At 52.5% G+C, this 25,473-nt stretch overlaps 1 protein-coding gene across 2 annotated transcripts in view; it reads left to right on the top strand.

Annotated features, from left to right (window-relative positions):
- Positions 1-4,885: 4,885 nt before the first annotated feature.
- Positions 4,886-25,473, top strand: part of TMPRSS9 (transmembrane serine protease 9) — a 39,005-nt gene continuing 18,417 nt past the window's right edge. Inside the window, exons 1-7 of one of the 2 annotated variants that reach the window (XM_064371210.1) lie at positions 4,886-5,111; positions 10,229-10,395; positions 16,477-16,604; positions 18,259-18,400; positions 21,170-21,211; positions 22,183-22,296; positions 24,410-24,581. In XM_064371210.1, the coding sequence (XP_064227280.1) occupies positions 10,254-10,395; positions 16,477-16,604; positions 18,259-18,400; positions 21,170-21,211; positions 22,183-22,296; positions 24,410-24,581 (740 nt within the window). In that variant the 5' untranslated portion in view covers positions 4,886-5,111; positions 10,229-10,253. Of the gene's footprint in view, positions 5,112-10,228; positions 10,396-16,476; positions 16,605-18,008; positions 18,077-18,224; positions 18,401-21,169; positions 21,212-22,182; positions 22,297-24,409; positions 24,582-25,473 lie in introns of those variants that run through there. The other variant, XM_064371209.1, reaches the window with a different exon arrangement.

The raw sequence follows: 25,473 nt of genomic DNA, 5'->3' as shown, positions 1-25,473 counted from the left end.
CTGGCTAATTTTTCTATTTTTGGTATAGACAGGTTTTACCATGTTGGCCAGGCTGGTCTCAAACTCCTGATGTCAGGGGATCCGCCCACTTCAGCCTCCCAAATTGTTGGGATTACAGGCGTGAGCGACCGCGTCCAGACAAAACATTCTTTTAGTATGAGAATGTCCCAAATATTGCACAAGAGAGACATACTCAAATACAGATTAGAGACAGAATACTCCAGAGAGACAGGACCAATTGAGTGGATGCACAGACACATACACACAGACCCACACATGCACACACAGGTGCACACATGCACATACAGGTGCACACATGCACACACACAGACATGTGCACACAGACCCACATATGCACACACAGACCCACACATGCACACACAGACGCACACATGCACACAGACCCACACATGCCCACACAGGTGCACAAATGCACACATTCACACAGGTGCACACATTCACACAGGTGCACACATTCACACACGCACACATTCACACACACAGACATGTGCAATGTACAGATACACACATGCACACACACAAATGCACACATGCCCACACATGCACACACAGAGGCACACATTCACACACAGGTGCACACATGCACACACAGATGCACACATGCACACACAGGTGCACACATGCACACACACATGCACACACAGATGCACACATGCACACACAGATGCACACATGCACACACAGAGGCACATATTCACACACAGGTGCACACATGCACACACAGATGCACACATGCACACACAGGTGCACACATGCACACACACATGCACACAGACCCACACATGCACACAGACCCACATACGCACACAGATGCACACATTCACACACACGCACACATTCACACACACAGACGTGCAATGTACAGATGCACACATGCACACATACAAACGCACACATGCCCACACATGCACACACAGAGGCACACATTCACACACAGGTGCACACATGCACACAGATGCACACATTCACACAGGTGCACACAGGCACACAGACGCACACATGCACACACAGACCCACACATCTACACACAGAAGCACATATTCACACACAGGTGCACACATGCACACACAGATGCACACATGCACACACAGGTGCACACATGCACACACATGCACACATTCACACAGACACATACATGCACACAGACCCACACATGCACACAGACCCACATATGCGCACAGATGCACACATTCACACACACACATTCACACACACAGACATGTGCAATGTACAGATGCACACATGCACACACACAAACACACACATGCCCACACATGCACACAGAGAGGCACACATTCACACACAGGTGCACACATGCACACAGATGCACACATTCACACAGGTGCACACAGGCACACAGACGCACACATGCACACACAGACCCACACATACACACACACAGACCCACACATGCACACACACAGCACACATTCACACAGTGCACACATGCACACACAGATGCACACATGCACACGCAGGTGCACACATGCACACACATGCACACATTCACACAGACACATACATGCACACAGACCCACACATGCACACAGACCCACATATGCGCACAGATGCACACATTCACACACACGCACACATTCACACACAGACGTGCAATGTACAGATGCACACAAACGCACACATGCCCACACATGCACACACAGAGGCACACATTCACACACAGGTGCACACATGCACACACAGATGCACACATTCACACAGGTGCACACAGGCACACAGACGCACACATGCACACACAGACCCACACATCTACACACAGAAGCACACATTCACACACAGGTGCACACATGCACACACAGATGCACACATGCACACACAGGTGCACACATGCACACACACATGCACACATTCACACAGACACATACATGCACACAGACCCACACATGCACACAGACCCACATATGCGCACAGATGCACACATTCACACACATGCACACATTCACACAGACATGTGCAATGTACAGATGCACACATGCACACAAACGCACACATGCCCACACATGCACACAGAGAGGTACACATTCACACACAGGTGCACACATGCACACAGATGCACACATTCACACAGGTGCACACAGGCACACAGACGCACACATGCACACACAGACCCACACATCTACACACAGAAGCACATATTCACACACAGGTGCACACATGCACACACAGATGCACACATGCACACACACATGCACATATTCACACAGACGCATACATGCACACAGACCCACACATGCACACAGACCCATATATGCGCACAGATGCACACATTCACACACACGCACACATTCACACACACACATGTGCAATGTACAGATGCACACATGCACACACACAAACGCACACATGCACACACAGAGGCACACATTCACACAGGTGCACACATGCACACACAGACATGCACACATGCACACAGACGCACACATGCACACACAGACCCACACGCACACACAGACCCACACATGCACACACACAGACCCACACATGCACACACACAGAACCACACATTCACACACAGGTGCACACATGCACACACATGCACACATTCACACAGATGCACACATGCACACAGACCCACACATGCACACAGATGCACAGATGCACACATTCACACACAGGTGCACACATGCACACACAGACATGCACACACGTGCACACAATGTACAGTTGCACACATGCACACACAAATACACATGCCCACACATACACACATGCACAGACTCATACACACACAGACGTGCACACATGTACAGATGCACAGATGCACACACAGACCCACACATGTGCACACACAAATGTACACACGCACACATATGCACACATGCCGACACACATGAACAGACCCACACATGCACACACACAAATGCACACATGCACACATAGATGCACACACATGCACACATAGATGCACACATGCACACAGACCCCCACACACAGACACACACATGCACACAGGTGCACACATGCACACAGACATGCACAGACACATGCACACAGATACAGATGCACACGTGCACACAGACCCACACATGAACACACACACATACATGTGCACACAGACGCCCCCACACAAATTCACACATGCACACACACAGACATACACACATAGATGCAAACACACACACAGACACAGATGCACACACAAACACGCATACACGGACATGCACACACAGAGATTTATTTAAGGACTTAGCTCACACCATTGTGGGGCTGAGGTCTGAAATCTGCCGGGCAGGCCAGAGGCCCAGGGAAGAGTCAGTGTAGCGGTCTGGAGCCCAAAGGCCGTCTAGAGGCGGCTCTCCCTCCTCCTGCGGGATCCTCAGCCTTTTAAGGCCTTCAGCTGATTGGGTGAGGCCCACCATGTCATAGAGCATCATCTGCTTTATTCGGTATCTACTGATTTAAGTGTTAAATGTGATCCCAGCACTTTGGGAGGCCGAGGCGGGCAGACCACCTGAGGTCAGGAGTTCGAGATCAGGCTGGCCAACATGGTGAAACCCCATCTCTACTGAAAGTACAAAAACTAGCTGGGCGTGGTGGCCCACACCTGTAATCCTAGCACTTTGGGAGGCTGAGACAGGCCTCGGATCACCTGAGGTCACCATGGCTACCTTGTCCCATCCACTGTTGGGAAGGGGTCAGAGCGGCCGTGTTGTCCCGTCCACTGTTGGGAAGGGGTCAGGGCGGCCGTGTTGTCCCGTCCACTGTCGGGAAGGGGTCAGGGCGGCCGTGTTGTCCCGTCCACTGTCGGGAAGGGGTCAGGGCGGCCGTGTTGTCCCGTCCGCTGTCGGGAAGGGGTGAGAGCGGCCGTGTTGTCCCATCCACTGTTGGGAAGGGGTCAGGGCGGCCGTGTTGTCCCGTCCGCTGTCGGGAAGGGGTCAGGGCGGCCGTGTTGTCCCGTCCACTGTTGGGACGGGGGTGAGAGCGGCCGTGTTGTCCTGTCCACTGTTGGGAAGGGGTCAGGGCGGCCGTGTTGTCCCGTCCACTGTTGGGACGGGGTGAGAGCGGCCGTGTTGTCCCATCCACTGTTGGGAAGGGGTCAGGGCGGCCGTGTTGTCCCGTCCACTGTTGGGACGGGGTGAGAGCGGCCGTGTTGTCCCATCCACTGTTGGGAAGGGGTCAGGGCGGCCGTGTTGTCCCGTCCGCTGTCGGGAAGGGGTCAGGGCGGCCGTGTTGTCCCGTCCACTGTTGGGAAGGGGTCAGGGCGGCCGTGTTGTCCCGTCCGCTGTCGGGAAGGGGTCAGGGCGGCCGTGTTGTCCCAGCCACTGTTGGGAAGGGGTCAGAGCGGCCGTGTTGTCCCATCCACTGTTGGGAAGGGGTCAGAGCGGCCGTGTTGTTCCGTCCACTGTCGGGAAGGGGTCAGGGCGGCCGTGTTGTCCCGTCCACTGTTGGGAAGGGGTCAGAGCGGCCGTGTTGTTCCGTCCACTGTTGGGAAGGGGTCAGGGCGGCCGTGTTGTCCCGTCCGCTGTCGGGAAGGGGTCAGGGCGGCCGTGTTGTCCCGTCCGCTGTCGGGAAGGGGTCAGGGCGGCCGTGTTGTCCCGTCCACTGTTGGGAAGGGGTCAGGGCGGCCGTGTTGTTCCGTCCACTGTCGGGAAGGGGTCAGGGCGGCCGTGTTGTTCCGTCCACTGTCGGGAAGGGGTCAGGGCGGCCGTGTTGTTCCGTCCACTGTCGGGAAGGGGTCAGGGCGGCCGTGTTGTCCCATCCACTGTTGGGAAGGGGTCAGAGCGGCCGTGTTGTTCCGTCCACTGTTGGGAAGGGGTCAGGGTGGCCGTGTTGTCCCATCCATTGTTGGGAAGGGGTCAGAGCTGCAGCTCACAGAGGGTGTGAATCGCGGGTGGTGGGATCCTGATGCTCCCAGTGGAATCTTCCTGCCCCCAGCGTCCAGTCACATCCCTCAGGGGCTGGCAGCTGCCCCGTTGTGCTTGGGGACCCACGTGACACAGAGGCAGTTTCTCGCGGGGACCCTGGGTGAATCTGATTCCCTACCCCAGCGAGACTGCGCAGGGGCATGGGTGAAGGCTGCAATGTCACCACGGCACACGGCTGCCACCTGGGCGTGTTGAGGACTCGTGTTTGTAAATCGTCTTCCATTTCTAAGCCTTAGTGATGACTCGGTGGGAGATCGCTGGGTTTGATCATAAACGGCCAGAGAGGTGGCCAGGTGCAGGCTCACGACTGGAGGCCGAGGCAGGAGGATCGCTTGAGGCCAGGAGTTCAAGGCCAGACTGGACAACATAATGAGAACCGCATCTCTAAAAAACATTTTAAAAAGGACCCAGGTGTGGTGGCGTGCCTGTGGTCCTAGCTACTCTGGAATCTAAGGCAGGAGGATCGCTTGAGCCTGGGAGGTCGAGGCCGCAGTGAGCTATGATCGCACTGCCGCACTCCAGCCTGGGTGACAGGGCAAGCTCTTGTCTCTGAAAAATAAAAGTGATGACATATCTATTCCAGAGGTCAGGAAACACAGCCTGTGGGCCAGAGCCACGTCAGGTCCATTCCCTGTTTTTATACAGCCGGAAATCCAAGAATGACTTTTGCATGCTGTTATTCTTACTAGCGACTGGGTCTCCCTGTCACCCAGGCTGGAGTGCACTGGTGCAATCACAGATCCCTGCAGCCTCAGCCTCCTGGGCTCAAGCAGTCCTCCCCACTCAGCCTCCTGAGTAACTGGGATCACAGATACGCACCCCACCATGCCTGGCTAATTTAATTTTGTTTTCTGTACACATGGGGTCTTGCTATGTTGCCCAGGCTGGTCTCAAATTCCTGCACTCAGCAGATTGTCCTGCCTTGGCCTCCCAAAGAGATGGCATTATAGGCGTTAGCCAGTGCACCCAGCCAGGATTTGTGTCCATAAATAAAGTGTCATGGAAACTCAGTTGTGTCTAATTCTTTTTTTTTTTTTTGAGATGGAGTCTCACTCTGTCACCCAGGCTGGAGTGCAATGTGTCGACCTCAGCTCACTGCAACCTCCGCCTCCTGGATTCAAGTGATTCTCCTACCTCAGACTCCCAAGTAGCTGGGACTACGGGCGCACGCCACCACTCCTGGCTAATTTTTATATTTTTGGTAGAGACGGGGTTTCACCATGCTAGCCAGGCTGGTCTTGAACTCCTGACCTCAGGTGATCCATCTGCCTCGGCCTCTCAGAGTGCTGGGATTACAGGCGTGAGCCACTGCGCCCAGCCAGATTGTGTCTAATTCTTTACCCGTGGTCCCATCCATTGGGTTAGTGTGAACGCAGTGTGTGTGTGAGTGTGATAATGGCACCGTTCAGGGCCACAGTACTGACTGGCTTGTGAACGTGAAAATATTTACTACCAGCGGGTGTGGTGGCTCATGCCTGTAACCCCAGCATTGTGGGAGGCCAAGGCAGGTGGGGCACTTGAGGCCAGGAGTTTGAGACCAGCCTGGCCAATATGGTGAAACCCCGTCTCTACTAAAAATACAAAAATTAGCTGAGTGTGATGGTACGCGCCTGTGGTCCCAGCTTCTTGGGAGACTGAGGCATGAGAATTACTTGAGAGGCAGAGGTTGCAGTGAGCTGAGATCGCACCACCACGTAACATGCCTGTGGTCCCAGCACTTTGGGAAGCCTAGGCTGGAAGATTGCCTGAAGCTGGGAGTTCAAAGCCAGCCTGGGCAATATAGCAAGATCCCGTCTCTACAAAAAATAGAAAACTGAACCTGGCGTGGTGATGCATGCCTGTGGTCCTAGGTATGGCAGGCTGAGGTGGGAGCATCGATTGAGCCTGGAAATTTGAAGTTGTAGTGAGCTGAGATCGCACCACTGCACTCCAGCCTGGACAACAGGGGGACACTCTCTCTCTGTTAAAAAAAAAAAAAAAAAAAAATCAGCCCAGGTGCAGTGGCTCACTCCTGTAATCCCAACACTTTGGGAGGCCGAGGCAAGCAGATCACCTGAGATCAGGAGTTCAAGACCAGCCTGGCCAACATGATGAAACCCCGGCTCTACTAAAAATACAAAGATTAGCCAGGTATGGTGGTGTGCTCCTGTAATCCCAGCTACTCAGGAGGCTGAGGCAGGAGAATCACTTGAACCCGGGAGGCGGAGTTTGCAGTGAGCCGAGGTCGTGCCACTGCACTCTAGCCTGGGGGACAGAGCGAGATACCATCTCAAAAATAAATAATAATAATCAGGGATCGGGTGTGAAGGTCAGGAGGAGAACTTTGTGTTTTAGAAGAACTGCTGGAGGTATTTTTGTGTGTGTGTCGCCAGGGATGACGTAATCTGATGAACATTTCAAAGGGACCCCCTAATTGCTATGAATGGCTCACAGAGGGGCCAGGGAGGGAGGAAAGAGACCAGTCCCTCTAGAGGGGATGCTGGTGGCCTGTCCAGAGCTGTAGCGGCACGCATGTGAAGAATGCCTGGTTTAGGAATCTGTTTTGAACACTGAGCCAGCAGGAATTGATGAGTGTGACAGAAAAACATTCTGTGGTCACAAATTCTTTCATGCACCTCCCTTCAAAAGATGTCACTCAGGCCTGGCGTGGTGGCTCATGCCTGTAATCTCAGCAGTTTGGGTGGTCGAGGTAGGAGGATTGCTTGAGGTCAGGAGTTCGAGACCAGCTTGGGCAACATAGCAAGACTCCCTCTGTACAAAAATAAAATAAAATAAAATAAATTAGCCGGGTGTGGTGGCGCATGCATGTGGTCCCAGCTACTCAGGAGGCTGAGATGGGAGGATTGCTGGAGCCCAGGAGGTGGAGGCTGCAGTGAGTTGTCATCAGACCACCGCACTCCAGCCTGGGCAACAAAGACCCTGTCTCCAAAAAAAGAAAAAAAACCAGAATCCTGAAATACCACAGGGGAAAAAAGAAAAAAAAGGAGGTGGGGGGTTGGGAGTCAGAGAGAGACTGGAGGAGGCTGCCTGCGGCTGTGAAGAGGAAGGGCCCCAAGCCTCCAGGTGGAAAGCGGGAAAACGGATTCTCCCCTGGAGCCCCCATGAGGGCCCCGTCCTGCGCACGGGTTGATGGGGAGCCCTGTAAGATGGATCTCAGACTTCCGACTTCCAGAACTGTGAGGCACTGAGTCAGTATTCCATTTCTTAATTTTTAGAGACAGGGTCTGGATCTGTCACCGAGGCTGCAGTGCGGTGGCACAATCACCGCTCACCACAGCCTCCACCTCCTGGGCTCGAGCGATCCTCCTGCCTCAGCCTCCTGACCTGCTAGGATTACAGGCATGAGCCGCCACACCCGGCTAGTTTTTGTGTATTTTTTGTGGAGATGGAGTCTCACTGTGTTGCCCAGGCTGGTCTCTAACTCCTGGGCTCAAATGATCCTCCCACTTCAGCCTCCCCAAATGCTGTGATTACAGGTGAGAGCCACCATGCCCAGCCAGTTACTCAGTGTTCCTCTAAGCCCACAAGTGTGGGGTCCTTTGTTACAGCAGCTGTGGGAACCTCAGACTTACTCTTTCTAGTGAGGGACCCCAGTAACCCACGGGAGACCTCACCCTCATGCAGCAGTCCAGCCAGCAGTCAGATTTTATCTTTTTTTTTTTTTTTTTTTGAGACGGAGTTTCGCTCGTTACCCAGGATGGAGTGCAATGGCGCAACATCTTTTTTTTTTTTTTGAGACGAAATCTCGCCCTGCTGCCCAGGCTGGAGTGCAGTGGCGCAGTCTCAGCTCACTGCAGCCTCCTGGGTTCAAGCGATTCTCCTGCCTCAGCTCCCTGAGTAGCTGGGATTACAGGTGCCCACCACCACGCCCGGCTAATTTTTTGTATTTTTAGTAGAGATGGGGTTTCACCATCTTGGCCAGGCTGGTTTTGAACTCCTGACCTCGTGATCCACCAGCCTTAGCCTCCCAAAGTGCTGGGATTACAGGTGTGAGCCACTGCGCTTGGCTTTTTTTTTTTTTTTTTTTTTTCTGAGGCAGAGTCTCACTGTGTCACCCAGGTTGGAGTGCAGTGGCGTGATCTCGGCTCACTACAACCTCCGCCTCCTGGGTTTAAGCGATTCTCCTGCCTCAGCCTCCTGAGTAGCTGGGACTACAGGTGCCTACCACCATGCCCAGATAATTTTTATATTTTTAGTAAAGACAGGGTTTCATCATGGTGGCCAGGCTGGTCTTGAACTCCTGACCTTGTGATCTGCCCGCCTCGGCCTCTCAAAGGGCTGGGATTACAGGTGTGAGCCACCGAACCGGGCCTTTTTTTTTTGAGACAGTCTGCCTCCGCTGCCCAGGCTGGAGTGCAGTGGCACAATCTCAGCTCGCCGAGTCCCCTACGTCGCAGTTTCAAGCGATTCTCCTGCCTCAGCCTCCCGAGTAGCTGGGATTACAGGTGCACATCAACAAAATTAGCTTGGCTAATTTTGTATTTTTAGTAGAGATGGGGTTTCACCATGTTGCCCAGGCTGGTCTGGAACTCCTGATCTCAAATGATCCGCCCACCTTGGCCTCTCAAAGTGCTGAGATTACAGGCGTGAGCCTCTGTGCCCACGGCCTTTTTTTTTTTTTTTTTTTGATGCAGAGTCTTGCTCTGTCACCCAGGCTGGAGTGCAATAGCGCGATCTCGGCTCACCGCAACCTTCGCCTCCTGGGTTCAGGCAATTCTCCTGCCTCAGCCTCCCTAGCAGCTGGGATTACAGGTCCCTGCCACCATGCCCAGCTAATTTTGTATTTTTGGTAGAGACGGGGTTTCGCCATGTTGGCCAGGATGGTCTCGATCTCTTGAGCTCGTGATCCACCCGCCTCGGCCTCCCAAAGTGCTGGGATTACAGGCGTGAGCCACTGTGCCCAGCCAGCCCAGCCAGCCCAGCCATTTTTTTTTTTTTTTGAGATGGAGTCTTGCTCTGTGGCCCAGGCTGGAGTGCAGTGGCGTGATCTCAGCTCACTGTAGCCTCCGCCTCCTGGGTTCAGGCAATTCTCCTGCCTCAGCCTCCTGAGTAGCTGGGATTACAGGCACAAGCCACCATACCCAGCTAATTTTTTGTATTTTTAGTAGAGATGGGGTTTCACCATGTTGATCAGGATGGTCTCGATCTCTTGACCTCGTGATCCACCCGCCTCGGCCTCCCAAAGTGCTGGGATTACAGGCGTGAGCCACCGCGCCCGGCCTAGCCTGACCATTTTTAAGGGCATAGTTGCAGCCCTTGCTTATGGGAAGAGAAGCGCCTGCAGCCTCTGACCCCGTGTTTCTGTCTCCTTGGGTGGCATCCAGATTGCTGTCTGCATGTGTCTGAGCCATGGAGTCCCCTGTGGCTGACGTACACCTCATGCCCAGGGCAACCAAGGAAGTCCCCGCTCCGGACGCCGCGTGCTGTCGAGTGGCCACCGTTGGCGTGGTGGCCACCAGCCTGGTCGTCCTCACCCTGGGAGTCGTTTTGGGTAAGTAGCTATGGGATTGGCTGGGTTTGCAAAACCGGGGCACGTGCACAAAGACACCAGGAAGCAACTTGATGGCGTCTCCGTGGTCATGAGTCGGAGGGCAGTGTCTGTGCGTGGAACAAAGGCTGCTCCGGGTCAGGCGTGTGGATGGGGCGCAGAGCGGGTGAGTTCCTGCCTGCGTCACTTTCCCAACTAAAGAAGCTCCCGAAGGAAGTTTTCACAGCTTGGGTGACAGAGAGAGAAACAGGGACAGGGAAATGACCTTGGTTTAAATTTTGGCAAATCAGAAAAGTACCCAAAAATATTTTTAAAAAACTGAGCAATTGCCAGGCGTAGTGGCTCCTGCCTGTAATCCCAGCACTTTGGGAGGCTGAAGCAGGCGGATCACCTGAGGTCGGGAGTTTCAAACCAGCCTGGCCAACATTGGAGAAACCCCGTCTCTACTAAAAATGCAAAATTAGGGCTGGGCACAGTGGCTCACCCTTGTAATCCTAGCACTTTGGGAGGCCGAGGCGGGCGGATCACGAGGTCAAGAGATCGAGACCATCCTGGTCAACATGGTGAAACCCCGTCTCTACTAAAAATACAAAAAAACTTAGCCGGGTGTGGTGGCACACGCCTGTAGTCCCAGCTACTCGGGAGGCTGAGGCGGAAGAATCGCTTGAACCCGGGAGGCGGAGGTTGCAGTGAGCCAAGATTGAGCCACTGCACTCCAGCCTGGAAACAGAGCAAGACTCCGTCTCAAAAAAAAAAAAAAAAAAAAAAGAAAAATCAGTGGCTCTTGTAGTTCCGTCTACTCAGGAGGCTGAGGCAGGAGAATTGCTTGAACTTAGGAGGTGGAGGTTGCAGTGAGCCGAGATTGTACCATACACTCCAGCCTGGTGAAAAAGCAAGACTTCGTCTCAAAAAAAAAAAATTAAAAAAAAAAAAAGCAAAAAATGAAAATTAGCCAGGCGTGGTAGCCCATGCCTGTAATCACAGGAGGCTGAGGTGGGAGAATCGCTGGAACCCGGGAGGTGGAGGTTACAGTGAGCCGAGATCCTGACTCTGCACCCCAGCCTGGACAACAGAGAAGACCGTGTCTCAGTGAATAAAGAAAATTCAATTCCTGAACCCCACCGGCCACATTCCAACTGCCCTGTGGCCACGTGTGACCCGTGGTTGCTGTAGTGAGCGGTGCAGATCTGGAAGATTCTATCATCGCAGAAAGATCTGTTGGGCAGTGGAGGTGTGAGACGAGCTCACGGTGCGGTCACTGGCTTCCCGCAGCATGTTAAAATCCCCTTTTTACATTTAAATGATGATGATGTTGACTTTATGGTGATAAATGTTAATTTTGGCCGGGCGCGGTGGCTCATGCCTGTAATCCCAACACTTTGGGAGGCCGAGGTGGGTGGATCACCTGAGGTCAGGAGTTCGAGACCAGTCTGGCCAACATGGTAAAACCCTGTCTCTACTAAAAATAGAAAAATTAGCCGGGTGTGGTGGTACCTGCCTGTAATCCCAGCTACTTGGGAGGCTGAGGCAGGAGAATTGCTTGAACCCAGGAGACGGAGGTTGTAGTGAGCTGAGATCGTGCCACTGCACTCCAGCCTGGGAGACAGAGTGAGACTCGTCTCAAAAAAAATGTTGATGTTAACATTTAAATGATGATAATTACCAGCAATTTAGGGGGTGAATGCTCTCGGGTGGCGGAACGGTAAGCTGGTGATCCTAAGAGAATCCTCTTGATTTTTTTTTTTGAGGTAGAGTCTTGCTCTGTTGCCCAGGCTGGAGTGCAATGGTGCGATCTCGGCTCACTGCAACCTCCGCATCCTGGGTTCAGGCAATTCTCCTGCCTCAGCCTCCTGAGTAGCTGCAATTACAGGCACGCGCCACCACGCCCAGCTAATTTTTTGTATTTTTAGTAGAGATGGGGTTTCACCATGTTGGCCAGGCTGAACTTCTGACCTTGTGATTCTCCTGCCTCAGTCTCCCAAAGTGCTGGGATTGCAGGCATGAACCACCGCAACCGGCTTTTTAAAAATTTTTATTATTTGTGAAACTTCTGGAAACTCCCAGTCAGACACGTTTGACTGAGGTCCTCTAGTGGCCATGGGTACTAAGTACAGGTACAATTTGGGTTCCTCGTGTATTTGTGTATGGTGCACACATGTTCATTTGTATGTGTTTGTGTGTGCATGTCTGCATGTGTGTGTGTGTGTTCGTCCTCACACTAGTGAGGCAGAGGTTCTCATCTGTATTCTAACAAATTCATTTTGGGAACAACAGATAAATACAATTCCCACCAGGACCCCCTGAAACCACAGAAAGTCTTTTAAGAAGCCCTTAAGACTGGGCGTGGTGGCCGGGCACGTTGGCTCACGCCTGTAATCCCAGCACTTTTGGAGGCCGAGGTGGGTGGATCACGAGGTCAAGAGATCGAGACCATCCTGGTCAACATGGTGAAACCCCGTCTCTACTAAAAATACAAAAATTAGCTGGGCATGGTGGCGCGTGCCTGTAATCCCAGCTACTCGGGAGGCTGAGGCAGGAGAATTGCTTGAACCCAGGAGGCGGAGGTTGCGGTGAGCTGAGATCGCGCCATTGCACTCCAGCCTGGGTAACAAGAGCGAAACTCCTTCTTCAAAAAAAAAAAAAAAAAAGACTGGACGTGGTAGCTCACGCCTGTAATCCCAGCACTCTGGAAGGCCGAGGCAGGAGGCTTGCTTGAACCCAGGAGTTCAAGACCGGCCTAGGCAACATAGTGAGACCCTGTCTCTACAAAAAATCAAATAATAAAAACAAGAAGCACTTAAACAATTTTAAATGTCTTAAATCAAAATGAGCGGTTGTGCGTGCCTCTAGTGCCCGCTACTGGGGAGTCTGAGGTGGAAGGATCACTGGAGCCCAGGAGTTTGAGCCTGCAGGGAGCCATGATCGCACCACCGCACTCCAGGCTGGGAGACAGAGTGACATCCTAATTTAAAAAAAAAAAAAAAAAAAGACACCAGGCACGGTGGCTCCCGCCTGTAATTCCAGCACTTTGGGAGGCCGAGGCAGGCGAAGCACAAGGTCAGGAGTTCGAGACCAGCCTGGCCAATATGGTGAAACCCAGTCTCTACTAAAAATACAAAAATTAGCTGAGTGTGGTAGCACATGCCTGTAATCCCAGCTACTCAGGAGGCTCAGGCAGGAGAATTGTTTGAACCCAGGAGGTGGAGGTTGCAGTGAGTCAAGATTGTGCCATTGCACTCCAGCCTGGGCAACAGAGTGAGACTCTGTCTCAAAAAAAAAAAAAAAAAAAGAGAAGATGCCGGGCGCAGTGGCTCACACCTGTAATATCGGCACTCTGGGAAGCTGAGACACGAGGATTGCTTGAGTCCAGGAGTTCTAGCTCACCCTGGGCAACATGGTGAAACCCTGTCTCTACAAAGAATTAGCCATAGTCGGGCGCAGTGGCTCACGCCTGTAATCCCAGCACTTTGGGAGACCGAGGTAGGTGGATCATGAGGTCAGGAGTTCGAGACCAGCCTGACGAATATGGTAAAAACCCATCTCTACCAAAAAAAAAAAAAAAAAAAAAAAAAAAATTCAGAAATTAGCTGGGCATGTTGGTGCACACCTGCAATTCCAGCTACTTGGGAGGCTGAGGCTGGAGAATTGCTTGAACCTGGGAAGTGGAAGTTGCAGTGAGCCAAGATCACACCACTGTACCGCAGCCTGGGTGACAAAGTGAAACTCTGTCTCCAAAAAAAAAAAAAAAAAAAAACAACATGGTGGCTCATGGCTATAATCCCAGCACTTGGGAGTCTGAGGTGGACAGATCAGGAGGTCAGGAGATCGAGACCATACTGGCCAAAGGGGTGAAACCCCATCTCTGCTAAAATACAAAAAAAATTAGGCGGGTGTGGTGGCACGCACCTGTAATCCCAGCTACTCAGGAGGCTGAGGCAGGAGAATCTGTTGAACATGGGAGGTAGAGGTTGCAGTGAGCCAAGATTGCTCCACTGCATTCCAGCCTGGGCGACAGAGTGAGACTCTGTCTCAAAACAAGAAAACATACAAGAAAAATACCTCATGTGGATGGTATTTTTGTAGACGTACAGGGGGATGGATGCGGCAAACCACCATGGCACGTGCACACCTATGTAGCAAACCTGCACGTTCTGCACATGTACCCCAGAACTTAAAGTGTAATACATAAAAAAAAAAGTAATAACAAAAATTTTTAAAAAGAGGAAAAAAGAAAGAAAAGCAGCCATGCGTGATGGCGGGTGCCTGTGGTCCCAGCTACTTGGGAGGCTAAGGAAAGAGGATCACCTGAGCCCAGGAGGTCGAGGCTGCAGTGAGCCGTGACCGCGCCACTGCTTTGAAGCCCAAACAATAGAGTCTGTCTCAAAAAAAATAAAAAATAAATAAAAATGAGAACTCAGCCCTTCCTGAACAGCTCACCATTTTAGCTGGAGATGCCAGGAGAGATTGGGTGGAGGGCGGGAGACGTTCTCAGCTATTTCTGCAACTTCCTGAATCTGCAGTTGTTTCAGAGTAAAAAGTTACGGAGTGAGGTTGGGATTCGGGCGGGCAATCCAGGCCACCACCAGCATGCTCGTTTTTCTTTATTTTTAGTTTCTTGAACGAGAAAAACATACTGTTTTTAGAATTGGTTTAGAATATTCTGTCTGCTGAATGTATCTATCCATTTAGAATCAACGGAATTGGGACCCAGCTTTTACGGTTTACGCGGCTGCTATTTTCATCGTTTAAATGTTGTTAACGATGACCATTTTCTGCTGGTGTGCACTTCTGGGAGTTTTAACGTATTCTTGACCAAAACTCGTGCTTCCATGATTTCTGTGGTTGCTCTTGTAGTTTTTATTTAGAATATTTTTCTTCTGCTGCTTGAATCAGCATAGGAATTTTTTATGACTATTATTTTTGCTGTACTTTGTAGTTTGGGAAAAACGTACCCAACAGCTAAAAACAAGGCTTTCTGCTTGGGGCAGTGGCTCACACCTGCAATCCCAGCACTTTGGGAGGCCGAGGTGGGCGGATCACTTGAGGTCAGGAGTTCGAGACCAGCCTGGCCAACATGGTGAAACTCCATCTCTACTAAAAATACAAAAAACTAGCCAGGTGTGGTGGTGTGTGCCTGTAATCCCAGCTCCTGGGGAGGCTGAGTCAGGAGAACCAGGAGGCAGAGGTTGCAGTGAGCTGAGATCATGCCACTGCACTCCAGCCTGGATGATAGAGCAAGACACTGTTTCAAAAACAAAACAACAAAAAATTAAGGCCAGGTGCAGTGGCTCCCGCCTGTAATCCCAGCACTTTCAGAAGCCAAGGAAGGCGGATCACCTGTGGTCGGGAGTTCGAGACCAGCCTGGCCAACATGGTGAAACACCGTCTCTACTAAAAATACAAAAAGCTAGCTAGATGTGGTGGTGCATGCCTGTAACCTCAGCTACTCGGGAGGCTGAGGAAGGAGGATCGCTTGATCCTGGGAGGCGGAGGTTGCAGTGAGCCAAGATTGCGCCACGGCACTCCAGCCTGGGCGACAGAGTGAGACCCCGTCTCAAAACCAACCAATCAACCAGTGCATTTTGAAGATGTCCTCATGGGACTGTGGCCGGAGAGCCCTGCTGGACTCTGGCTGTGCTCTCGTCCCTGCAGTAGGAGGTGGGGACAGTCATTTCACCGTCCCCCAATGTCATTGCAGCTGTTACTCCCTGTAGTCAGCTCAGGTCCTGGGCCAGACACCGCATGGGAGACAGGCATGAGCAGGACCTCTTCCTGCCTTGGAGGGAAACCCAGGGGCGTCTGGGGCTCACTGGGCGCCTCACATCCGCTTTGTGCTGTTATCTGGGGACCTCTGAGTGGGTGGCCATAGAATTCAGCTCCAAACCAGGATGCTTTTGGGAATGGAGGGAGAGCCCTGTGAGCAGCTATTCGGGACAACTAGAGGGGCGTCGGCCACCCCACTGTGTGTCAGGAGTGACCACCGGGCTGTGTGGGGGCAGGCAGGGCGGGGCCCGGGCGGCCGGCTCAGTGGAGCCCTGAGCCCCCAAAGCTGGGCTCTCTCATGGGCCCTGGTCTCGTCCCCAGCCTTCCTCTCTATGCAGGGCGTCCACGTGAACCACACGGCCGAGCTGCGGGGCATCCGATGGGCCAGCAGTTTGCGGCAGGACGCCTCAGACTATCACCGCACGCTGACGCCCACCCTGGAGGCGCTGGTGAGGGTGGTCTGCGTTTGGGGGCCAGGGAGGAAAAGCGAGTGGCGGGGGGCTCTGATCTAGAGCTGCTCTCCATGGGGGAGGGAGGTGCGATGGAGGCAGGGAGGCTGGGGTGGAGGCTGTGAGATTGGGAAGCCGGGTCATGGGACGGGGAGGGTGAGGCCGGGTGGCCGAGGCTGATGCCTGCAGGGCAGAGCAGTATCCACTGAGGACTGAGTCATGCGGGACTTCGGGCCACATTTACAGTTTTAAGTTTTGTTCTCGATGGGAATCAGAGCCGTCACGCACAGCTGGGGGAATGTATTTTATTTGTTTTGAGACAGGGTCTCACTCTCGTCCATGCTGGAGCACAATGGGGCGATCTCGGCTCACTGCAACACCTCCTGGGTTCAAGCGATTCTCCTGCCTCAGCCTCCCGAGTAGCTGGGATTACAGGTACCTGCCACCACGCCCGGCTAATTTTTGTATTTTTAGTAGAGATGGGGTTTCACCATGTTGGCCAGGCTGGTCTTGAACTCCTGACCTCAAGTGATCCACCCTCCTCAGCATCCCAAAGTGCTGGGATTACAGGCGTGAGCCACCGTGCCCAGCCTAGGGGAATGTAAAATTAGGCATTCCAGGAAAGCAGGAAAAGATAAAATAGAATACAGTGGTGCAGGCCGGGTGTGGTGGCTCACGCCTGTAATCCCTTGGGCACTGTGGGAGCCCAAGGCGGGTGGATCACCTGAGGTTGGGAGTTCGAGACCAGCCTGACCAACATGGCGACGCTCTGTCTCTAATAAAAATACTAAATTAGCTGGGTGTGATGGCACGTGCCTGTAATCCCAACTACTCAGGAGGCTGAGGTGGGAGGATTGCTTGAGCCCAGGAGGCAGAAGTTGCAGTGAGCTGAGATCATGCCATTGCACTCCAGCCTGGGTGACAGAGCAAGACACTATCTCAAAAAATAATAATAATTTTAAAATATACACTGGGCGTGGTGGCTCACGCCTGTAATCCCAGCACTGTGGGAGGCCAAGGTGGGCATATCACAAGATCAGGAGTTTAAGACCAGCCTGGTCAATATGGTGAACGCCCATCTCTACTAAAAAATACAAAAAGTAGCTGGGCCTGGTGGCGGGTGCCTGTAATCCCAGCTACTTGGGAGGCTCAGGCTGGAGAATCGATAGAACCCAGGAGGCGGAGGTTGCAGTGAGCCGAGATCGTGCCACTGTACTCCAGCCTGGGCAACAGAGGGAAACTGTTTCAATAAATAAATAATAAAAATAAAACATAAATAAAAGGAAATGCTTTCCCATGGAACCAACCCGCTCTCTAGCTCCCTCCAACACCTACCAGGCCTCGGCAGTGGCGGGGTGCCCATGCTGTGGGTCTCAACATTGACTGGTCTTGTTTCCGTTGCAGTTTGTAAGTAGTTTTCAGAAGACAGAGTTAGAGGCAAGCTGTGTGGGCTGCACGGTGCTGAATTACAGGTGAGTTGGAGCTTCCATTGGAAGCTCCACCAAGGAGACTTGGTGGACATCTGGGAGTTTCTGGAGGATTCCAGAAAAGTTTGGAAGATTCTAGATTCCAACAGGGAGGAACCCTCCTTCTCCAAGGGCCTCTCCTCCATACCTGTAGGGACGGGAACTCCAGCGTCCTGGTGCATTTCCAGCTGCACTTTCTGCTGCGACCCCTCCAGACGCTGAGCCTGGGCCTGGAGGAGGAGCTACTGCAGGAAGGGATCCGGGCAAGGCTGCGGGGGCGCGGCATCTCCCTGGCTGCCTACGGCACCATTGTGTCGGCTGAGCTCACAGGTGAGTGGGCAGTTGAGACTGAATCCACATCACGAGGAGGCTGGAGGCGGGCAGCTGTTGCCAGATACATTTTGATAATCACCCCTTCCCATAAAAAGAAAATGAAACGGTCAGCGCGGTGGCTCACGCCTGTGATCCCAGCACTTTGGGAGGCCGAGGTGGGTGGATCACCCGAGGTCAGGAGTTTGAGACCAGCCTGGTCAACATGGTGAAACCCCGTCTGTACTGAAAATACAAAAAATGAGCCATGCGTGGTGGCAGGTGCCTGCATCCCAGCTGCTCGGGAGGCTGAGGCGGGAGAACCGCTTGAACTCGGGAGGTGGAGGTTGCAGTGAGCCGAGATCGGGCCACCGCACTCCAGCCTGGGCAAAAAGAGTGAAGCTTCTTCTCAAAAACAAACGAAAAAACTGACATTGCCTTTGCCTTAATGGTGTAGACCAGAGTCGGCCACCTTTTTCTGTAAAGAGCCAGAGTGTAAATATTTTCTTTCGGTTTTTTGAGATGGAGTCTCTCTCTGTTGCCCAGGCCGGAGTGTAGTGGCGCGATCTCGGCTCACTGCAACCTCCACCTCCTGGGTTTAAGCAATTCTCCTGCCTCAGCCTCCCGAGTAGCTGGGACTACAACTGTGGGCCACCATGCCCGGCTAATTTTTGTATTTTTAGTAGAGACAGGGTTTCACCATGTGGGCCAGGCTGGTCCTTGAACTCCTGACCTCAAGTGACTTGCCTGCCTCGGCCTCCCAAAGTGCTGGGATTACACGTGTGAGCCACTGCGCCCAGCCAATATTTTCATCTTTGGGGACCGTTGCGTTTCTGTGACAACCACTCAACTCTGCTGTTTGTACAACAGAGGCAGCCACAGACCGTACATCAGTGAATGGGTGTGGCTGTGTACCAATAAAACTTTATTAACAATAGCAAGCAGTGGGCTGGATTTGGCCCATGGCTGCAGCTGGCCAACCTTGACTGTAGAATTAACAGTAAATGCTACAGTTTTAGTAAGATTGTGTGTGAGGCCAGGCACAGTGACTCACATTGTAATCCCAGCACTTTGGGAGGCCAAGGTGGGTGGATCATTTCAGGTCAGGAGTTCAAGACCAGCCTGGCCAACATGGCGAAACCCCATCTCTACTAAAAATACAAAAATGAGCTGGTGTGCTGGCACATGCCCGTAGTTCCAGCTACTCAGGAGGCTGAGGCAGAACTGCTGAAACCTGGGAGGCGGAGGTTGCAGTGAGCCGAGATCATACCACTGCACTCCGGCCTGGGCGACAGAATCACCCTCCGTCTCAAAATAATAACAATTTAAAAATAAAAAATAAAATTGTCCGGTGCGGCAGGTGAGATGCAAGCTCAGAGCGTTGTTAAAGATTTGTTGCCGGGAGCGCTGGCCCACACCTGTAATGTCAGCACTTTGGGAGGCCAAGGCGGGTGGATCATGAGGTCAGGAGTTCAAGACAATCTTGGCCAAGATGGTAAAACCCCGTCTCTACTAAAAATACAAAAATTGGCCGGGCGCGGTGGCTCACGCCTGTAATCCCAACACTTTGGGAGGCCGAGGCGGGTGGATCACGAGGTCAAGAGAGCGAGACCATCCTGGTCAACACGGTGAAACCCCGTCTCTACTGGTGGTGCGTGCCTGCAATCCCAGCTACTCAGGAGGCTGAGGCAGGAGAATTGCCTGAACCCAGGAGGCGGAGGTTGCGGTGAGCCGAGATCGTGCCATTGCACTTCCAGCCTGGGTAACAAGAGTGAAACTCCATCTCAAAAAAAAAAAAAAAAAAAAGAAAATACAAAAATTAGCCAGGCGCAGTGGCAAACACATGTAATCCCAGCTACTCGGGAAGCTGAGGCAGAAGAATCTCTTGAACCGGGGAGGCGGAGGTTGCAGTGAGCTGAGATTGCACCACTGCACTCCAGCCTGGGCGACAGAGTGACTCTGTCTCAAAAAAAAAAAAAACGACGAAATTTAGGCTGGTCACAGTGGCTCACTCTTGTAATCCAAGCACTTTGGGAGGCCAAGGCAGGTGGATCACCTGAGGTCGGGAGTTCAAGACTAGCCTGGCCAACACAGTGAAACCCTGTCTCTATTTAAAAAAAAAAAAAAAAAAAAAAAAAAAAAAAATTTCTCAGCTTGATCTTGATGAGCAGGACATTGGTGGTCCCCTCCCCACCAACCATGACATGCTGGTCCAGGTTAACAGAACTTTCCCAGGAGAGGGAGCGTCTCCAGGCCTGTGGGTGTGGTGGCTGCCTGAGCCCTGTGGCTAGTGAATGCTCTCCGTGCGGTGAGTGAGACTTCACAGCAGTGTGGACTGCGTTTCATCTTCACTGACGCATGTAAGTGACGCCCCAGGATGGACAGGACAGCTGCTCACCTCACTCCACCACCTGTCTGCAATAGGCAAGATGGGGTTTCACCATGATGGCCAGGCTGGTCTCGAACTCCTGACCTCAGGTGATCCACCCAACCTCGGCCTCCCAAAGTGTTAGGATTACAGGCATGAGCCACCACGCCCGGCCCCTTTTTTTTTTTTTTTTTTTTTTTTTTTTAAATTTGAGACAGAGTGTCGCTGTCGTTGCCCAGGCTGGAGTTCAGTGGCGCGATCTTGGCTCACAGCAACCTCCTCCTCCCGGGTTCAAGCGATTCTCCTGCTTCAGCCTCCCAGAGTGCTGGGATTACAGGCATGAGCCACCGTGCTCAGCCAATAGGATGTTTTCAAAGAGTTTTACTGCTTATTCGATGAGCTGTTTTGCTGTTTTGTTGCAGGAAGACATAAGGGACCCTTGGCAGAAAGAGACTTCAAATCAGGTACGTGTTTCTCCGACTGCAGTTACTACACGGGTTTCCTGAAGCTCCTCCTTCCAACTGAGTGAAAGAATTCCCGGAACAAGGCCGGGTGTGGTGGCTCACGCCTGTAATCCCAGCACTTTGGGAGGCCGAGATGGGCAGATCACCTGAGTTCAGGAGTTTGAGACCAGCTTGGCCAACATGGCGAAACCCCATCTCTACTAAAAATACAAAAGTTAGTTGGATGTGGTGGTGCATGCCTGTAATCCCAGCTACTTGGGAGGCTGAGGCAGGAGAATCACTTGAACCCCGGAGGTGGAGGTCGTGGTGAGCCGGGATTGCGCCACTGCACTCCAGCCTAGGTGACAGAGCAATACTCCATCTCAGAAAAGATAAAAAATAAAAATAAAATAAATATCCTAGCTTGGTGGTGGACACCTGTGGTCCCAGCTACTCGGGAGGCTGAGGCAGGAGGATCGCTTGAACCTGGAGTTAGAGGCTGCAGTGAGCTGTGATCGCACCACTGCACTGCAGCTTGGGAGACAGAACTAGTCTCAAAAAAAAAAAAAAGGAAGAAAAAGGCTGGGTGCGGTGGCTCATGCCTGTAATCCCAGCACTTTGGGAGGCTGAGGCGGGTGGATCACGAGGTCAAGAGATTGAGACCGTCCCGGTCAACACAGCGAAACCCTGTCTATACAAAAAATTAGCCAGGCGTGGTGGCGCGTGCCTGTAGTCCCAGCTACTCGGGAGGCTGAGGCAGGAGAATTGCCTGAACCCAGGGGGCGGAGGTTGCGGTGAGCCGAGATCGCGCCATTGCACTCCAGCCTGGGTAACAAGAGCGAAACTCCGTCTCAAAAAAAAAAGAAAAGGAAAAAGGAGAGACTTCCTGTGTGTCCATACGCTGGGGAAACCCTACTCCGTGCAGAGTGGTGCCTTCCTGCAACCAGGAGATGTAGCGTGAGGTCAGAAACTCCGTTCTTTTCTGTCCTCAGGCGGATGTCCAGGGAACTCCTTTTCCTGCCAGAACGGCCAGTGTGTGACCAAGCTGAACCCGGAGTGCGACGACCAGCAGGACTGCTCCGATGCATCCGACGAGGCGCTCTGCGGTCAGTCTGCCCGTCTGGCCTGGCCTCCGGGCCCCACCCCTTTTCCGGGGTCAGCTGTGGGCTCTGCTCTCTGTCACCGTGTTTATCTCACTCGGGCACACAGGCCTGGCGTTTATGGGGGCTGGGCAGAGAAAAGAAGGGGCCTCCATGGTATGGGGACCAACATGAGGAAGCAGAAAGGGGAAAAGCTCGGGTGTGTGACGGGGAGAGACCTCGGGAGAACGGGGAGAAGATGCCAGGCTGGAAACAGAAGCTTGGCCAAAGCCTGGAAAGCCTTCGGTGCCAGGAGCTGCAGCTCTGGCCTGTAAATCCAGGCGCGTGGCCACAGGGATTTGAGCAATGGAGAGACAAAGTGCTGGAAGAGATGAGCTGGGCATGGTGGCTCACGCCTGTAATCCCAGCACTTTGGGAGGCCAAGGTGGGTGGATCATGAGGTCAAGAGATCGAGACCATCCTGGCCAACGTGGTGAAACCCTGTCACTGTTTTTAATTAAAAAAAAAAAAAAAAAAAATCCTAGCACTTTGGGAGGCCAAGGCAGGAGGATCAGTTGAGGCCAGGAGTTTGAGACCAGCCTGGCCAACATAGTGAGTCCCCATCTCTACTAAAAATAAAAATAAAAAAATTTAGCCGGCATGGTGGTGTGTGGCTGTGGCCCCAGCTACTCAGGAGGCTGAGGTGGGAGGCTTGCTTGAGTCCAGGAGATTGAGGCTGCAGTGAGCTACGATTATACCACTGCACTGCCCAGGCTGGGTAATAGAGTGAGACCCTGTCTCAAAAAGAAAGTACAATGAAATAAATCGCTGGAAGAGTAGTTAACACTTTTCTAGCAATGTTAGCCCGTGCGATAAGGCAGGGATGCGGTTTACACATTGGAAAGGGAGGGGAAAGACCCTAATTCATGTGAAGTCACTGTCTATCTAAAATCAACCTTAGACGAGGAGAGAAGCGGAAAGAATGAAATGAATGAATGAAGAAACTGACTAAAAAGCTATTTAAAGTAAAGGCCAGGTGTGGTGGCTGATGCTGTAATCCCAGCACTTTGGGAGGTCGAGGTGGTCGGATCACCTGAGGTCAGGAGTTTGAGACCAGTCTGGCCAGCCTGGAAAAACCCTGTCTGTAAAAACACAAAAATTAGCCAGGCATGGTGGCAGGTGCCTGTAATCCAGCTGCTCAGGAGGCTGAGGTGGGAGAATCGCTTGAACCTTGAAAGTGGGGGTTGCAGTGAGCTGAGATCACGCCACTGCACTCCAGCCTGGGCTACAGAGCAAAACTCCATCTCAAAAAAAGAAAATTTTAAAAAGCTGTCATTGCCAGGTGCAGTGGCTCACGCCCATATTCCCAGCACTTTGGGAGGCTGAGGCAGGCGGATCACCTGAGGTCAGGAGTTCAACACCAGCCTGGCCAACACGGTGAAACCCTGTCTCTACTACAAATACAAGAAAAAATTAGCCGGGCATGGCGGTACATGCCTGTAATCCCAGATACTTGGGAGGCTGAGACAGGGGAATCGCTTGAACCCAGGAGGTGGAGGTTGCAGTGAGCCCAGATTACACCACTGCACTCCAGCCTGGGTGACAGAGTGAGGCCCTGTCTCAAAAAAAAAAAAAAAAAAAAAAAGCTATCATTTTGCTTTATACAATAATAATATGTTAGAAGACAGAAAGGAAAAAATCCCTTTCATGATCAATAGCTAGAAAACATGAAATATCAAAGACTAAGCTTAAAAACCTGTGTCATCCCTGTAATTACTGTAGAATTATAAAACCGCCGAAGGACATGGAAGTAGACTAATAGCACAGTATCCTACACACACCTGTACGTGCGGTCGTCGCCCTGACCCGCAGCTCTGTCCTGCAGAGAGAGACCTTTCTGTCACTCACTGGTGCACGTGAGCTTGGATGCTTGACCTACATGCCAGGATGCAGCAGCCAGAGGAGCTGAAGAGGGAGGGAGGGGACACCCCGGTGGAGTCAGGGACGCCAAGCAGGGGCCCCCGAGCATCTCTCTGAATCTGGAGGCTGTAGATGACAGAATCTGAGATGTTACGTTTTGGGAGTTCAGGGTGAGGTCCTGCCTTTGTGGGGTCCTGGCTGGTGACCTGCTGTCTTGCAGAGTGTGGCTTGCAGCCTGCCTGGAGGACGGCCGGCAGGATCGTGGGTGGCGTGGAAGCGTCCCCGGGGGAGTTTCCATGGCAAGCCAGCCTTCGAGAGAGAAAGGAGCACTTCTGTGGGGCCACCATCATCGGCACCAGGTGGCTGGTGTCTGCCGCGCACTGCTTCAATGAGTAAGCCCCCATCCCGAAGCACCAAACCCAAACCCTCTGTCTCTCTCCTGCCTTCCCTCACGCACTGAGGACACTTCTGGTTTCCTCGGAGCCCTTGGAAGGAATTTTTTCTATTCCTTCCTCGCTTTTGCTGTGGTTGAATCTGAGTGCATTATTTTTAGAGGCAGAGTCTCACTCTGTCACCCAGGCTGGAGTGCAGTGGTGCGATCTTGGCTCACCACGACCTCCGCGTCCTGGGTTCAAGCAATTCTCCTGCCTCAGCCTCCTGAGTAGCTGGGATTACAGACGCCCACTGCCACACCCGGCTAGTTTTTGTATTTTTTTCTTTTTTTTATTCTATGACTCGAGCCAAAGGAGTTTTTGTATTTTTAGCAGAGACGAGGTTTCACCATCTTGGTCAGGCTGGTCTCGAACTTCTGACCTCAGGCAATCCGCCCACCTCGGCCTCCCAAAGTGTTGAGATCACAGGTGTGAGGCACTGCATCTTGCCTTTTTTCTTTTAATTTTTATATTTTTGTGACAGTCTTGCTCTTTCACCCTGGCCGGAGTGCAGTGGTGTGATCTCAGCTCTCTGTAACTTCCACCTCCCAGGATCAAGCGATTCTCCTGCCCCAGCCTCCCAAGCAGCTGGGACTACAGGTGCGTACCACCACGCCCCGCTAATTTTTTTTTATTTTTGGTAGAGACAGAGTTTCGCCATGTTGGCCAGGCTGGTCTCGAACTCCTGACCTCAAGTGATCCACTTGCCTTGGCCTTCCATACTGCTGGGATGACAGGCGTGCTCAGCCTGGCTCTACCATTTCCCATCCCCAGCAGCAGCAGCGCACAAGGGTTGCAGTTTCTCCACATCCTCCAGTTTCTGTTCTTCCGGGAGTAGCCATCCCAGTGGGTG

This window comes from Aotus nancymaae, unplaced genomic scaffold, assembly GCF_030222135.1.
Source record: "Aotus nancymaae isolate 86718 unplaced genomic scaffold, 86718_ANA_hifiasm-v0.15.2.pri h1tg000124l, whole genome shotgun sequence".
Taxonomy (NCBI): Eukaryota; Metazoa; Chordata; class Mammalia; order Primates; family Aotidae; genus Aotus; species Aotus nancymaae.
This window is presented reverse-complemented; position numbering and strand designations above follow the sequence as displayed.